This window comes from Arvicanthis niloticus, chromosome 20 (assembly GCF_011762505.2).
Source record: "Arvicanthis niloticus isolate mArvNil1 chromosome 20, mArvNil1.pat.X, whole genome shotgun sequence".
In the NCBI taxonomy this organism is placed as follows: domain Eukaryota; kingdom Metazoa; phylum Chordata; class Mammalia; order Rodentia; family Muridae; genus Arvicanthis; species Arvicanthis niloticus.
Window position 1 is genome coordinate 22,540,461 of NC_047677.1, and position 14,885 is coordinate 22,555,345.

Sequence of the window (14,885 nt, forward strand, 5' to 3'; positions counted from 1 at the left end):
TTCAAAACTCAACCACAAAGCCTGCTCAGAAGCCAGCACGGGTGCAACGATGCGATTAGAAATGTGGAAAACACCGTGTTTTGAGGAGGATTTTACTGTCACAGGACTGTTGAGCACACAGTATTTCCTAGGAGATATTGTCCCTTTGTATCAGAGGAAGATCAGCTTCTGTGAGGTTACTTTTAAAGTCAAGTCAGCTGAAAATGCTTCTTTGAGAAAGGAGAAAACTGGATTTTGCCCATTAAGGAAGAATGAGAGATGATGAATATACATCTACTTAATTGCACACAAATGAGAAGACATGTTGCATGTTGGGATCATGCAGAAATTTGAATAAACCATCTCCAATTCATGTTTAACTTCTCAAAAAGCAATTTCCCATTCTACTTATAATCATGCTTTTCTTACAACTTACAGAGCATTTCCTGGAGCAGTTTATCCTTGAATAGCCTGTATTTCATGTCTACCTCAGAGGAGATGGTCAGGCCTATCTTAGTGTATTCATGTTTTCCTTTTCTGATTTCTTAAATCCTTGGGTACCAAAGTATGGTTATTATCTTACTTTAATTCTCACTGTAATGCTTTTGTGTTTAATAGCTTGGCTCTATGGTCAATTTTCCATTAGCCAATGTAAAAGAGTCACTGTATCAATACTGATTTGCTTTAACCAGGATGCGCACTGTATAGCCCAATGCCCTTTCAAGCAAGTCAAGTCAATTGTTATCAGTGTCTACACAATAGGGTTGCACATGCTGTAGATTTTCTTTTTACTTTTGGAAGAATCAACAATACCCAAAGAGATTAACTGAATGCTATAAAGGAGAGATAATAAGGAAAGAATTGAGAACTGTCAATGACAGTGACCAGTATTATATATACTTCACTTTGGATGTAGTAACTAAGCGTGCTTTAAAATTTGCTCATCTCCTTGGTATACATGCTTACATAACATGAACACAAGAGCTCCAGGGGTAGTTACAATACAGTTAAAATACATAATTATTAAATCACGGGCCTCCATGAATGCTCACATCCTCCTCGAATAGTCATGTGTGTCAGACTTAGTTCCATATTTGGCACAGATTCCAGGGCAAGTCTTTTCAACCATGAATCAGCTCATGCTTTTATCTGCTTATCAATCCTTCTTGTAATTGCTCTACTTCCTCATATACTCCAGCCTTATTTGCTTAGCTTAAATGTTAACTTATCTCCTTTTAATGTGCTTACACTGCTGCTGACCAGAGTCCTTGCTTTACTTTTACATCTTCTACCAGCCCTTCTCGTCAGCTGTGTTTTTATCCACTGTGCACCCTTCTTGTCTTGGCCTCCTCCTTTCTCCATGCCTCGTTTCTCTTGTAATGGACCTGGCTCTCAGTGGTGAGAGGTAGCATCCTTACTAAGGGCACTCCCTACATAATTCTGTGGGAAAGAGATGAGCCAAAGAAATACAATACACATGTGCACACACTCACAAGCCAGGAGAATGTGAGAAGGTTATGTCAAATTCTCTATCATCTAACAATGATGTTGCCAATTGACATTGAAAAGATAAAGAGAAAGAAAGAAAGAACAAAAGAAAGAAAGAAAGAAAGAAAGAAAGAAAGAAAGAAAGAAGGAAGGAAGGAAGGAAGGAAGGAAAGAAAGAAAGAAAGAAAGAAAGAAAGAAAGAAAGAAAGAAAGAAAGAAAGAAGCAGAAGATGCAGGACCAAGCAGCTCAAGGTCCACAAAGCAGGGTGGTAAGGAGAAAAGACTGGATTTCTAGCCCACAGTGAAACAACCTTGCCCTGATTGGTTCAGTAGTAGTCTTTCAAATAAATGAGAAAGCCAATTATTTAATTGTATACTTTGGTGAGTATATAGATTAGTATATAAATTTTGTTTTGGTTTATGTTTTTACTTTAAAATATAAATTATATTTATACTGATAATTGTTATTTACTCATTAAAATAGGTTACAATACAGACACCTACCCAAAACAAAACAAAAAGCCAACATCAACATAAATTCTCTATTGATGAGAAATTGTAAACATATATTTAAAATAAAACAAGTGGGAACAAACATAAGCCATATTAAGGACAGATGCAGTTATTATAAGTAGATATGTGTACTGACTGGTTTTGTGTGTCAACTTGACATAAGCTGGAGTTATCACAGAGAAAGGACTTTCAGTTGAGAAAATGTCTCCATGAGATCCAGCTGTAAGGCATTTTCTCAATTAGTGATCAAGGGTGGAAGGGGGACCCATTGTTGGTGATACCATCCCTGGGCTGGTAGTCTTGGGTTCTATAAGAAAGCAAGCTGAGCAAGCCAGGGGAAGCAAGCCAGTAAGTAACATCCCTCCATGGCCTCTGCATCAGCTCTTGCTCTCTGACCTGCTTGAGTTTTAGTCCTGACTTCCTTTGGTGATGAACAGCAATGTGGAAGTGTAAGCTGAATAAACCCTTTCCTCCCCAACTTGCTTCTTGGTCATGATGTTTGTGCAGAAATAGAACTAAGACAGCATGCAATTATACTCTGTGCTTCCTGGTTACATAGAAGACCATGGAACATGGTTTTAATACCTGATATAATGAATAAAACCAAGTTTTCATGGGAAACAAACTTTAATTTTTAACCCACAATCATTTCAAACTGCAAGATCTTGTACTTTTTAAATTGTTCAAAACACACCTACACAAGTTATATACATAATTTCATAGGTTCATGAAATATCCTGAGGTATGTTCAAAACTGCCCTAAAAGTTACACACACTCTTTTATATTTATCACATTTATCTTAAAAGACTTGCTGGCAGGAACCTGATATGACTGCTTCTTGGGAGGTTCAGGCAGCAACTGACCAATACAGATGTGGATGCTTGGAGCCAATCATCAAGCTGAGCTCAGGGACCCTGGTAGGGGAACAGGCAGAAGGACTGGAGGAGATGAGGGGTATTGCAACTCTATAGGAAGAACAACATTAGCTGGCCCGGCCACCCAGTGCTCCCAGGGACTAGACCACCAACCAAGGAGTGTGCAGGAAGGGATCCCTGGCTCCAGATATATAGATAGCAGAGAATGGCCTTGTCTGACATCAATGGGAGGGGAGGCCCTTGATTCTGTGGGAGTTTGATACCCCAGAATAGGGAGATGCTGGAGAGATGAGGTGGGAGAGGGTGGGTAGGTGGGTAAGCACCATCATAGAGGCAAAGGGGAGGGAGGAGAAGGAGGTTGTGGGATGGGGGAATTATGGAGGGTTAACTAGGAAGTGGCATAACATTTGAGATGTAAATAAATGGAATGACTAATAAAAATTCAGTTATTGATAAACTAGAATATTGTATAATACTATGTAACTTTGGAAATGCATATTTAAGCTTTAAAAGGAATGAGGGGTTTCTTTAAACTCCCAAATTTTCTTTCAAATGTGAAACATCACTATGATTCTTTAGCCTCCACTGTCATGTACATCTTTTGTTTCCCATTTTCTTACTAGAACCTAAGTCAGTACTGTGACCTCTCATTTTAGTAAACTATTATTTCCCTAAGGCAGCAAGCCCTCTGCTAAGACAGAGCCCAGAGCACAGTGATTCAACCTCAAAACTGGTTCAGCCTGTTTTGTTATCAGCTATTATATAACACAGGCACAGAAGCTACTGAGTCACCTTTTATATTGTTTTTATCTGAAACATCATGGAATCCATTGTATCATAACTGTCAAGGTAGTAATGGCATGCCAGAGCAGAAACCTGAACAGACCTAACTCAGTCCCAAGGTATTTCCAGAAAGCACAGAGGGCCATAGTAGGTTGTAGGCATAAGTGGCTCTGAGGTATTCTTTTTATTTCATAGTGTTGATGAAAAAGGAATTTTCCAATGTCTAGACAAAGTATATTGCTACACATTGAAGCATTTTTAAAGTTATTAATCTGTCTTGGTATTTTCAAACAAGCACCAATCTTGACATTGCTTTAATCTAGCACCAATCACATTTCTTTCAAAGTAATATCTGTTTATTTGCTTCTCTTCAAGATCTAGCACTATGTGCAGCCCTCCCACAATACGGGCCCTAAAGGCGGCTTATACAATCAGAAAACTCTACTGCATTTTCAGACAGTTTAGATACAGCCAATCTGATAAGGGAAAAATACATTCCCAGTCTGTTCTCATTCTACCTCATCTGCCAAATATGGGATCCACTAGACAATACTGAATAGCTCCCAAATGATACCCTAGAGACAAGACACGGGCTGTAAATTCTAACCAAACAATCCTGTAAAGCTCTGCAAACTCTGAGTAGAGGTAGAGGTAGCTGTACTCTACTGACCCTATGGCTTATGCATTTCCTAATGCTGACTCTCTGGATAGACCTATGTCTCATACAATACTTTTGCTATGAGTCAACAGGCCTAAGCCACCCAGCACAGAGTCACAGACAGAAATTGCTGTTCTCCTCTGTAAATCTCTATCTTTATTGCACACTCACCAGTCAGTGGCAACTACCTTTCTCTCTTGTTCCCTTGACCTTTCTTTGGCATCTGACCCAAAGTCTTTTGTTTGGCATTCTATTAACTGTTTTGAGAAAGACGATTTCAATTTTCATCCACTATGAGTCCATTGTTCCCTTTGCTGGCTCTTCTCCCTGCAGGAGTTATGATTGATTCATAACAATTATTTAGTTAGCTCACAAACTACAGGTTAGTGACTTAGGATGGTTTCCACTACTCTTAATCATGGCTCTACAGTCAGCTGGCAAGACAGGTTGACCAGAAGGAGCTCTTGACATGTTTCTTTCACTTTCCTGGAGGTTGGCTTGTGTTTTGTGTGTGGTAGCTGTAGAACTCTAAGAGCAGAAGGCAAATGCCAACTTATAAATATTTAAGTCTCTACTCCTGCCACATTTGCTGCTGTGCCATAGAGCAAAATAAATCAACTCATACTGATTTAGGCAAGCGTTAGTGAGGCAGGAGGTTGCTTAAGAGTGTGGATATATAATATACAACCCCAAAAGGGATTTTACTAAAATTTATCCATCACTCTTGCTCAGCTGACTACAAATGTTTCTGAAGGTTTAGCCTGTGCCTCCCTTTTGTTTCTTGGGCCTTTTTACACTTTGGCTTTTAAAATCCTTGTAAAGGCCATAGCACTCCACAGCACTTACGTTCCTGTGTTCTTATAACTTCTCCATATGAACAGCTTCAAGATCCATAATTACAGAACTAACTTGCCCCTCTGTCTGAACATTTTTTTCCCCAGAGTTCTTTTGGCTATTTCCATTGAGATATCTCATTATGACTTCAAAGATGGCATGTCAAAGGGAGGCAGAAAAGGGATAAAATTATATTTCAATTAAAAGCATATTTTTAAAAAAAGAAATAGTCCACACACAAAATGGATGTGTGAAATAAAATTACTGTATGAAATGAATATTTCACTTAATGTTCCACCTATTTTAAAATCATAGTTTTATCTCGCCTTCTCTTCCTCATCTAATTTAGTTCTGTCCTTAGTACTTACTCACAAGATAAGACAACTCTAGAATGTATTTCATTTTAGTTTTAATTTTCCAGCCCTAAAAACAATGATCGGAAAACTTTCCAGACAGAGCTATCAAGTAAGAATTAAATTGGTTTTGTATGCTTTGTGTTTTAAAGATGCACATACAAAAAAAAAATCTTCATTATTCCCTTTGCCTTCAATTCCTATATTGAGCCATGGGACTGCTCACATCTCTACTCTTCCATTTTAATTAGTCCTAGAAATCAAAATTAAGTTCTAGTAACATTCTGTTTCACAGTTAATTTAGCTTTATTTTCCAAATTTACAAATGGCTATAATAAAAATGCCCACCTCATGAGGATGTTCCAGGATGAAAGATATTACAAACTAAATTGAGTGTGTTTGGGGTAATACTGTGTGTGATAACCCTTCTCAAATGACACTCATTGCCTCTTGCTCTACTAATAATAAATGCAAAACTACATGGAAAACATATTTACAAATTCTTCCAATAAAGAATTCCTTCTAGAAAGAAGATCATGTGAGTTGAGCCTTGAAAGGTCTTATTCCCTTCCAATCAAAACTGAATTCTTCTACCTGTACCTATTCATCCGTATATTGCTTTCTTCATTTATGGATTAAACAATTTTTTTCAAACGTGCACAACATGACAGTTTGTGCTCTCCCTATGACAAAAATTAGCACTTGTTTATCCCAGGATGCTGAAAAGAAACCCCTATAATCAGAAGCTAGCTGAGCACTTAAGGTTAGGTCTTGGTGTTCCCTATTAAACATAAACCATCCTCATAGACCACCAGCTCCAAACCAGATCATGTGATCGTGACAGAGCAGGGCAAAAAGGAAATCAAATCATTATACAAGCATATTTGAACATCCACGAAAGCATAGACATTGCTTAATGACACAAACAACCAAATACCCATGTATCCTGGCTTATTTGGGTGACTATTGTTTCTTTACCAATTGCATCTTCAGTCTCTAGAGAGTCTTGCCTCAACAATATTTACTGATGCTCAAACATATGTGCATCTCAACTTTCTTGATAGATCCCATTTAGAGCAAACCCCCTGTTCCTTACACCCTCCCCAGAACTGCACTCTCAAATACAGGAGTCTTTTCTAATGCTCTACTTCCAAAATGATCCATTCTTCTCTATGGTATGTTTTTCTCTGCATACCACTACAGATGCACAACTAAAGGTCATTTGCTAAAAGCCATTGCAATTCTCTACTTATTCTTCTGATTTCCTATGACTGGGAAATTCTCTGAAAAAAGAAGCACTGTCTTAATAATTTTTAGCACCCATATAGAAACTTTTAATACAGTGAGCACACAAGCAAAAAATGTTTGTTGAGTCCCTTAGAAATCATTTCCCTCAACAATCAGAAATGGTGCAGAGACTAAGAAGAAAGAATTCAAATGATACCACTCAGAAGTACCAAGGACTCCTCCAGAAATGAGTCCTGAGCAGCAGCTTTGGAAAAAAAAAAAAAAAAGATCTGGTCTCATGACATAGCATCTCAATATGTTATAATTAACATTCAGAAATGTGAGATCAGATTAGCACTATAATGATCTGAAACCCATCAGTAATATTGCTCCTTCAGAAGACCCATATGAGATTCCTCTGAACCACTTAAATCAGCTGCCAGTGACCTATGCAACATTTGCGTTAGTGGAAATATTTTTTCAATAGGATTCTAAATTCCTTTCAAATTACTATGTACATAAAGTTCAGAAGTTCCTAGTAATTGCATTCCTTGAATTATACTTTTCATTTTATCCTCAAAAAGGCAAAGAAATAATGAAAAGGTCTCCTGTTAAATATTTTTCAAAACTTGAAGGCAGTATAAACCATCGTATGAATTATAAAAATACATATAAACATTAAAGACTTTGACTTGCAAATTAACTCAATTTTTAAATAGAAAACGTCTAACCAAAGAAACTCTTCAGAAAAAGCAGGACATAACGGAAAGATCTTACACAAGGGGTGGTGTCTGAATTTTTAGCTAAATAAGCAATAAGGAGGGTAATAGAGATCACATGATCTATATCTGCATCTATGCATTTTAGCAAAACTCTGATGGTTCATTAATCTTCAAAGAAACAGCCACATAAACTAATACTAAAGTTGCAGGCTTTGGGAAAATAGCTACAAGGAGCCCTGAAACACCGTTAAAGCAGCTATTAATCTGCATAACTACCTTCCCTGGAGAAAGCAGCTCAATGCTTTCAGTGCTAAGAAGTGCTAAGGACCCCATTAAAAATGGAAATCAGGGATAATGCTGTAGAGAAAGTAGCAGTTAATTAGCAAGAAAATTAGCAAAAAGAAGATAGAATTATTTTGTTTGGTAATGTTTATAATGTAACAGTGAAATTCTATTAATAATCTACCGCAGTCAACTTTCAGCATGTATAAGCTGAAAAATACTTCATAAACATACTAATTTGAAATTATATATGTTGACCATAAAAACTGAAATTACAAGTCTGGCCCACAACATTAATTTTGTAAATTGGGTTTTGGTCTGCTTCCCATTTTAAAGTTCTGCCCCAGTAATTTCTTTACTTTGAAGATAGGGGTATAGTTGAGTGTGTGTGTATGTGATTTCTGGATATCATCTCCATGAGAGTTGTCATTTCTTCCTTACTTTATATCCATTCTATGTTATAAAAAAAAATAGTCTGTCAACCTGGAGGTAGATTACCACAATTTATTGTTTTGGAGTTTGAAGAATATGCTATTATGATTGTGAATTTAACAAAAAAAAAAAAAATGAACAACTTGCAGGGACAATGTATAGGGTCAATGGAATTTTATTAAAAAAAAAAAAATCAGACTCAGAAGTTCCTCCAGAGGCTTTTTTTCTATTTTACTGTTGACTTTGTTTTGGGCAGCACTGATAGGACACAAGGCTTTGTAAGCAGAAGATCTGAGGTCCATCCCCAGAACCTATGTGAAAAATGGTAGCATATACTGATAGCCAAATCCTCTAGAGGCAGAGGAGGCGGCTCCCACATGCTTAGTGGATATCTAGTTACCCTATTTGGTGAATTACAGACCAATGAAAGATGTTTTAGAAGCAAAATAGACAGTAGCTTAGGAAAATGAAAGTTGTCCTCTGGCCTCCACATGCAAATGTATATGTGCACATTCACACCTGTACATACACAACATGCATACACATGCACATACCAAAAAAGGAAACATTTTATCAGTTTATAATTTTGTAGGCTCCAGACCAAGACCAAGTTGACCCCAGTGCTGTGGACCTCAGAGAGAGCAAAACAGCACAAATGGGAAATGAGAATATATCAGCAAAACCACTCACACGGTGAAAGCCAAGAGAAAAGAAAGGGACTGAGGTCCTACAGTCTTGGAGGACACAGTCTCAGTAACCCAAGGACCTGCCACTAGCCCCCAACTGATGCCCAGGCCTTTAACACATAGTAACCAGTGTATCAGCTGTCTTTAAAAACACCAAACAATATTTTCTAAAAGATCACCAAGTAACAAGATCTTAAGCATAAAATTTTTGATGGATTCTAAATTGAAAATGTTGAAGAAAAGCACTCATCTATAAGAGGATCTAGGAATGAATTTGAACTATAGATAATATAAATCTAACAGTTCTTCACAGAAACAAGATTCTTAAAGAACCGAGCTATTGTATCACTTACTGTAAGATACTCAGGAAACTTAAATCATGTCTAAGTGTAGTAACAGTGGTTCATTTTAACAATGGTGTGGTTCTTGTAACATCTCTACTTCCAAGCATCTAAAATGTTTGGGGTGGATGTTCAACAAACTAAGATCTTTAATTGATTTGCCCCAGTAAGAAATAAATTCGGAAGTGTTTAAATTGTTTTCCTACTAAGCAAAGTCAAGATAAAGACATAAACAAACATACTGTATTTTGAACTAAATAATTAGAAATTAGACAAATCCTCTTTCATTGGCTTTCCATTACCTCCTCATATCCACTAAGTAAACACAGACAACAATCTCTCTTCAGTTCCATTTACTGAATTCAATTAACCACATTAATTTGAACAGGATTAAAAGGGAAAACTGAAATATGGACTAAAACCCTCAATGAAGGTATTACAATGTTTTTATGTGATTCCTTTGATAACAAATACTGCATTTGTTATCAAAGTCTCTTGAACATCCTCACCTTGAAAACTGTGAGTTAAAATCACTTATGTCAATGGAATGAAGGTACTTTTTGCAACCCAAAGAATTCAGCCAAGAGGTGCAAGAAACCAGGTACCTGGGTGAAACTTCCATGAGTGTCTAGAAGGAAACAGGTATCTTGCTCTAGCAAAGATCAAGTGGGAGCCCTTTTGAACAGTGCATAAGGACACCTACTATGGAAACCAGAGTTAACAGGGATGGAAATGCAGTTGACAATCGACTCTAAGAGGAAAGGTCTAATGAAAGTGAAAAATGAGTGTTTTTAGCTATAAATCAGCCTTGTGAATTCATAATTAACCACAATACTTTAGCTGCTTTATTTTGTTTTCCTAGACAGCAATCTAAATTAGTCCAGATACTATGCCTGGCCTTTTAACCAGGGTATGTTCACCCTGGGATTCCTCATCTTCTTTCAGTCCCCTCAATGGCACCATTTCTACTCCAATAAGGATGAGTACACCACATAAAAGAAGTAAGAGTTTTCATTCAAATTAAGGGAGTCTAGGCAAGCTGGAGATCTTACAGAAGAATTGGAGTTCCTTCGCTACAATGAATAAAAGATACTTTTGTTTTGTTTTTTTGTTTTTTGTTTTTTGTTTTTCAAGACAGGGTTTCTCTGTGTAGCCCTGGCTGTCCTGGAACTCACTCTGTAGACCAGGCTGGCCTCGAACTCAGAAATCCGCCTGCCTCTGCCTCCCAAATGCTGGGATTAAAGGCAGGCACCACCACTGCCCATCCAGTAAAAGATACTTAAACACTAACATATCATGAATTCAAGGCACTACATAATAACATTAAAAGTGTTTGTTCTGATAATGTTACACTAGATGTAAAATATGCAGAATGCTTGACACAGAAACAAAGTATTAGGAAATATATGTAAGTAAGCATTTAGTGGATGAGATAAAGGTACTTCCTTTTCTGTTTAGATGTCCCTCTGGTACCACCCACCTATGGGAAATTAAGTGAGAAAATCTAAACTACCACAGAAATGAAGAGTTCATTCAAGTCATTAGTTCACTCATTCACTCATTCTTTTCTTTGAAGCTAGGTTTACTGTGTATCAGAGGCTGTCCTTGTATCTACTGTATAGCTCAGTCTGGCATCTAATATGTAGCAATTTTCCTGCCTCAGGCCCCCTGGGTTACTGAGATTACAGGAAAGCACCACCATGCCCAACTAGGAAATCTTCTCATTTGATAAATTCAATTATTCCCACCAAAAGTCTAAGTCAATTAATGTCTAGTTAGGCATAAATTGTAGCCTTCTTAATTTTAAAAGTCCTTGGTATTTGGGTAAAAAAATCTCAAAAATCACCAAACTATTCTTTCTTTAGAAATATTAAGTTCAGAATCCAGTAGCAATAGCCCATAGCTGCTGCTTGCCATTCTGTTTCCTGGGACAGTAAGAGATGCCCAGCTCACAAAGAAACAAAAATTATGGAGGCGGCGGAGTGGATATGATCAAATTACACAGTATGTAATTCTCTAAAAATTAATTAAAATATTAAAATAACAATAAAAGAAAGTAATCAGAAGAGGCAGGCGGATTTCTAAGTTCGAGGCCAGCCTGGTCTACAGAGTGAGTTCCAGGACAGCCAGGGCTACACAGAGAAACCCTGTCTTGAAAAACCAAAAAAAAAAAAGGTAATCAGAAGGGAAAATCTCTAGATAGGAACACGGGGGGGGGGGTGGAGGAGGGGTTTTGGGGGAGGGGATCCTTAGCCATCTCCACTGAAGGGTTCCCTTCCTTATTATAAGCCCATTTCCTGAAAGATATTCCCTGTAGTAGATTTCATTGGAACTCATCACCAACATTGAATCTTTACCTGCTTTCTAATCCACCGGATCCTGCATATCCATTGCTAAGATTACATTTTATCTACTTCCTAGTCACACATCCCTAACATACCCACCAATGTGCCTGCTCTTTGAATGGGTAGATAGATGCATGGATGTGGCTTAAATAAATTTATAATTTTTCTTCTTTTATGCCATTGTAAACTGTAAGAATTATTGAAATACTAAATTAACTCTCTTGTGCCATTATAAACCATAGGAATTATGAAATTATTTAAATATTCAATCTCTTATCTCTCCTCTCTCTCTCTCTCTCTCTCTCTCTCTCTCTGGAGGAAATATTTAGCTTGGCTCATAGTCACTGAAGGTTTTAATCTGTCATGGGACAGCAGGCATAGTGATTAAGTTCAGGGTGGAAAGAGCATGTGACAGACTGTATGGTGTAGCAGTAAACACACAGAGGAAGATGGAGTAAAGGGTAGGTACACTCTGCAGAGGCCTGTCTACCGCCTAGGCACAACTCCCTAAAGCTTCGAGCTCAGCGCCACCAGCTGGAGAAAAAGAATCCGAACCTGAGCTTGCACGGGACATTTCCAATTCAGTCCATACGATGTATTTAACAACCTTTCGTAGTCCATCTTTTACAAGGTTAGATAATTGCTTAACCACAACAATCAGAAACAAATAACTGGAACTGAGACAAAAAGCAGTAATAGTAAATGCGCTCGTCGTCAGCCCCCTTTCTAAAATCACTTTTTTCAGAATGAAATCTTAGTCTACTGTTGGAAGAAATAACGCCATTACTTTTCTTCTTAAAACTTGCTGTCTATACCTGGCTAGTTTTTAATCCTAAAAAACAAAAGCTATCGTAATTTTAATAGTACACTCAGGATCCAGGAATCCCAAGAAACTTTTCTGTGATTTCACCAGAAAAAAAAAAAAAAAAAAAAAAAAAATACTATTGTGTAGTTGTTTTGTCGTCTATGTAAGTTAGCCCACTTGTGAGCCTACCAGAATGGAAATGGTTGTGGTTAGCTGTAGGATTCGTAGCATTAGTTTGGAATGCTTGGAAAGTTAACACTAACTAAACAAAAAGCCTCAGATTTTAGTTCTGAAAGTAGGTTTAGGAGAGACTATAGCTGCCCGTAAATGAAATGTAGTTCTATTGAAAGTGAGGCAGAGAGAGAGAGTATTAAATGGACCGTAGGTGTGCCCACTATAATCAAAGTCATTTTAGCAGTAATCACCTGCGTGTTCTCTCTCACTTTGTGAGAAAGACATGCTTCAATTAATAGCTTCTGAAATGTCTTTCTATACACTGGAGCTATCTGCGGATGAGAGGCCGTGGATAGGAAAGAGAGAGCCAGAGCTCAGTCTCCAACCCCGAGAGAATCAAGGAAAGTATGGCCTGTGCTACTCACGGCTCTGCTTGGAGACTCCGGTCCTCCGCCACATAATTGGAAGGAATGTAGCCCTGCAGCTGCTGACCTAAGCCGGTTCCCTTCTTCTCCAAATGCCTGGCCAACCACCAGCCCTCATGTGAAGTGTCCAAGACTTGGAGTTTGTCGCCGGCACGGAAGCTCAGGTCTTCTGCAGTACGAGCTTGGTAATCAAACAGAGCCACAAAATACTGGCCATGGCTTCTCTCGGGCTCTTGTGACCTGGGAGCCTCTGGGGGACAGTAGGCCCCTGGATTCTCAATCACCACTGACTTGTCTGCCTCTTGGGACCAGCAGGGGAGAAAAGGCTGCAGGTATGCCCAGAGCCGCACACAGACGCTGCCCATGGTGATCTGGCTGGTAGTACAGGGGAAGTGGGGGGATAATCCTCTCCCCACAAGCTGTACAGAGCCACTGTTCTCCTCCACCAGACAGCTTCCAAATCAGCTGCAACTCACCATACCGAGCTATAAAGTCCTGCTTCGGATCTCTCTCGAAGATCTGGGCTTGGCCAAGGAGACACTCACAGCTGGCTTTCTGTTTGTAGCTGCTGCCCTGGGGCAAAATCAAGAGGGGACTGAGCAGGAGGTCCAGTGGGAAGGTGCTTCTTCCTGACTGCTTGGGCACCCAACAATAAACAAAATTAAAAGGGTTTTATTTAGAGAGACATCTGAGAACAAAGAACAGCCACCTCTCCCTGTCCCAGGAAAAAGTTACGGAGAGACTGACTCCAGGCAAAAGCTCCCAGCCTGGCCTGCTCCAGCTGCTCTCTGCTTCAAGCCTGCAGCTGAGCCAGTCCTGCTCTCCCCGGAGCTTTCCTTCTTGCTAATGAGTAACCAGGCCGTGGAGGTTATCGCCTTTAACATCCTGAGCTGTACAGACTGTAATAATTCCTCCTAACTTCCTGGTTTCTTTTTTGTCTGATCTAAAAGGAACTCCCAGGTCAGCTTTACCCCTCCCTCCTCCCACACCCAGGATAGACCAGCCCCCTTACCAAGAAGCCAGATTCTTAAAGCAGCCAAAACCCATACTCTAGAGAAACAGGCTAGCCCAGATGACTATCTGTCTTGTTATATTCCTAACACAGAATGCAAGGCAGAGATTTATTTCCCCACAAAAATGAGCAGGATTGTTTTGCTATTGGTAGAAAAAAAAATTTAAAAGAGAAAACTGGGTGTTTAGGTATGTTCTGCCAGACATGGGGCAATTGGGAGAGAGCCATTGAGTCCCATTTTTTTTTTTAATACCAGGAATAGATTTTAATAGCCTCAGTAGTTTCTGAAAAAAAAAAAAAAAAAAAAAGTAGAAAAGCAGCTGGGCAAAATGCTGAGAACCCAAAGGGCTGCTTTTTCCCACAGAGACATCTCATTCTCCATCGCTATTTCTGTAGCACATGCACCCAGGCACACACGGGACGAACAGGTAGCTGGCTGATGAGAGCATTTATAGAGATGCTGTCTGTGGAATTTGGACCTCGGGTCCATACACATTCTGACTCCACAGTGGTTATGGTGGGACCTCAGAACAACCAACCGAAGCTCCGGTTAAGATAGCCATTCTGAGGCCAGCAGGGTTTTGCCCTGCTTCCCCTGGTTCAGGGCCATTGTCGCCCTAGACCTCAGGAACAACTGTGCAAATTATCTGCTCAGACTCTGAGCTGGCAGAGAATATCACAAAATTTCTCTCACTATGTGTCATTTGGTTAAAGTTAAAACATTTTGTTTTGTGTAAGAAAGACATTTTTTTTCTTGAATTTGGGATGTGCTTAGTAGTTGGCAAGCCTTGGCTTCAACACACCCATATGCCCCAAAATTCTCTCTCTTAAAGCAATTGTTCTATATATTGACAGAGCCTTGAGTTTGGCTAACCTAGCCCTAAGATAATTTCAAAACCCCTGTTCTTCATTCAGTTGCACTCAGGTAGCAGTGGCAGGTGGTTATCTGT

At 38.9% G+C, this 14,885-nt stretch overlaps 1 protein-coding gene across 1 annotated transcript in view; it reads right to left on the bottom strand.

The window, feature by feature from the left end:
• The window catches only part of Frk (fyn related Src family tyrosine kinase), an 89,319-nt gene extending 75,456 nt beyond the window's left edge, over positions 1-13,863 (bottom strand). Inside the window, exon 1 of the mRNA XM_034524882.2 lies at positions 12,924-13,863. Coding sequence (XP_034380773.1) covers positions 12,924-13,288 — 365 coding nt within the window. The 5' untranslated portion in view covers positions 13,289-13,863. The remainder of the gene's footprint in view (positions 1-12,923) is intronic.
• Positions 13,864-14,885: the final 1,022 nt, after the last annotated feature.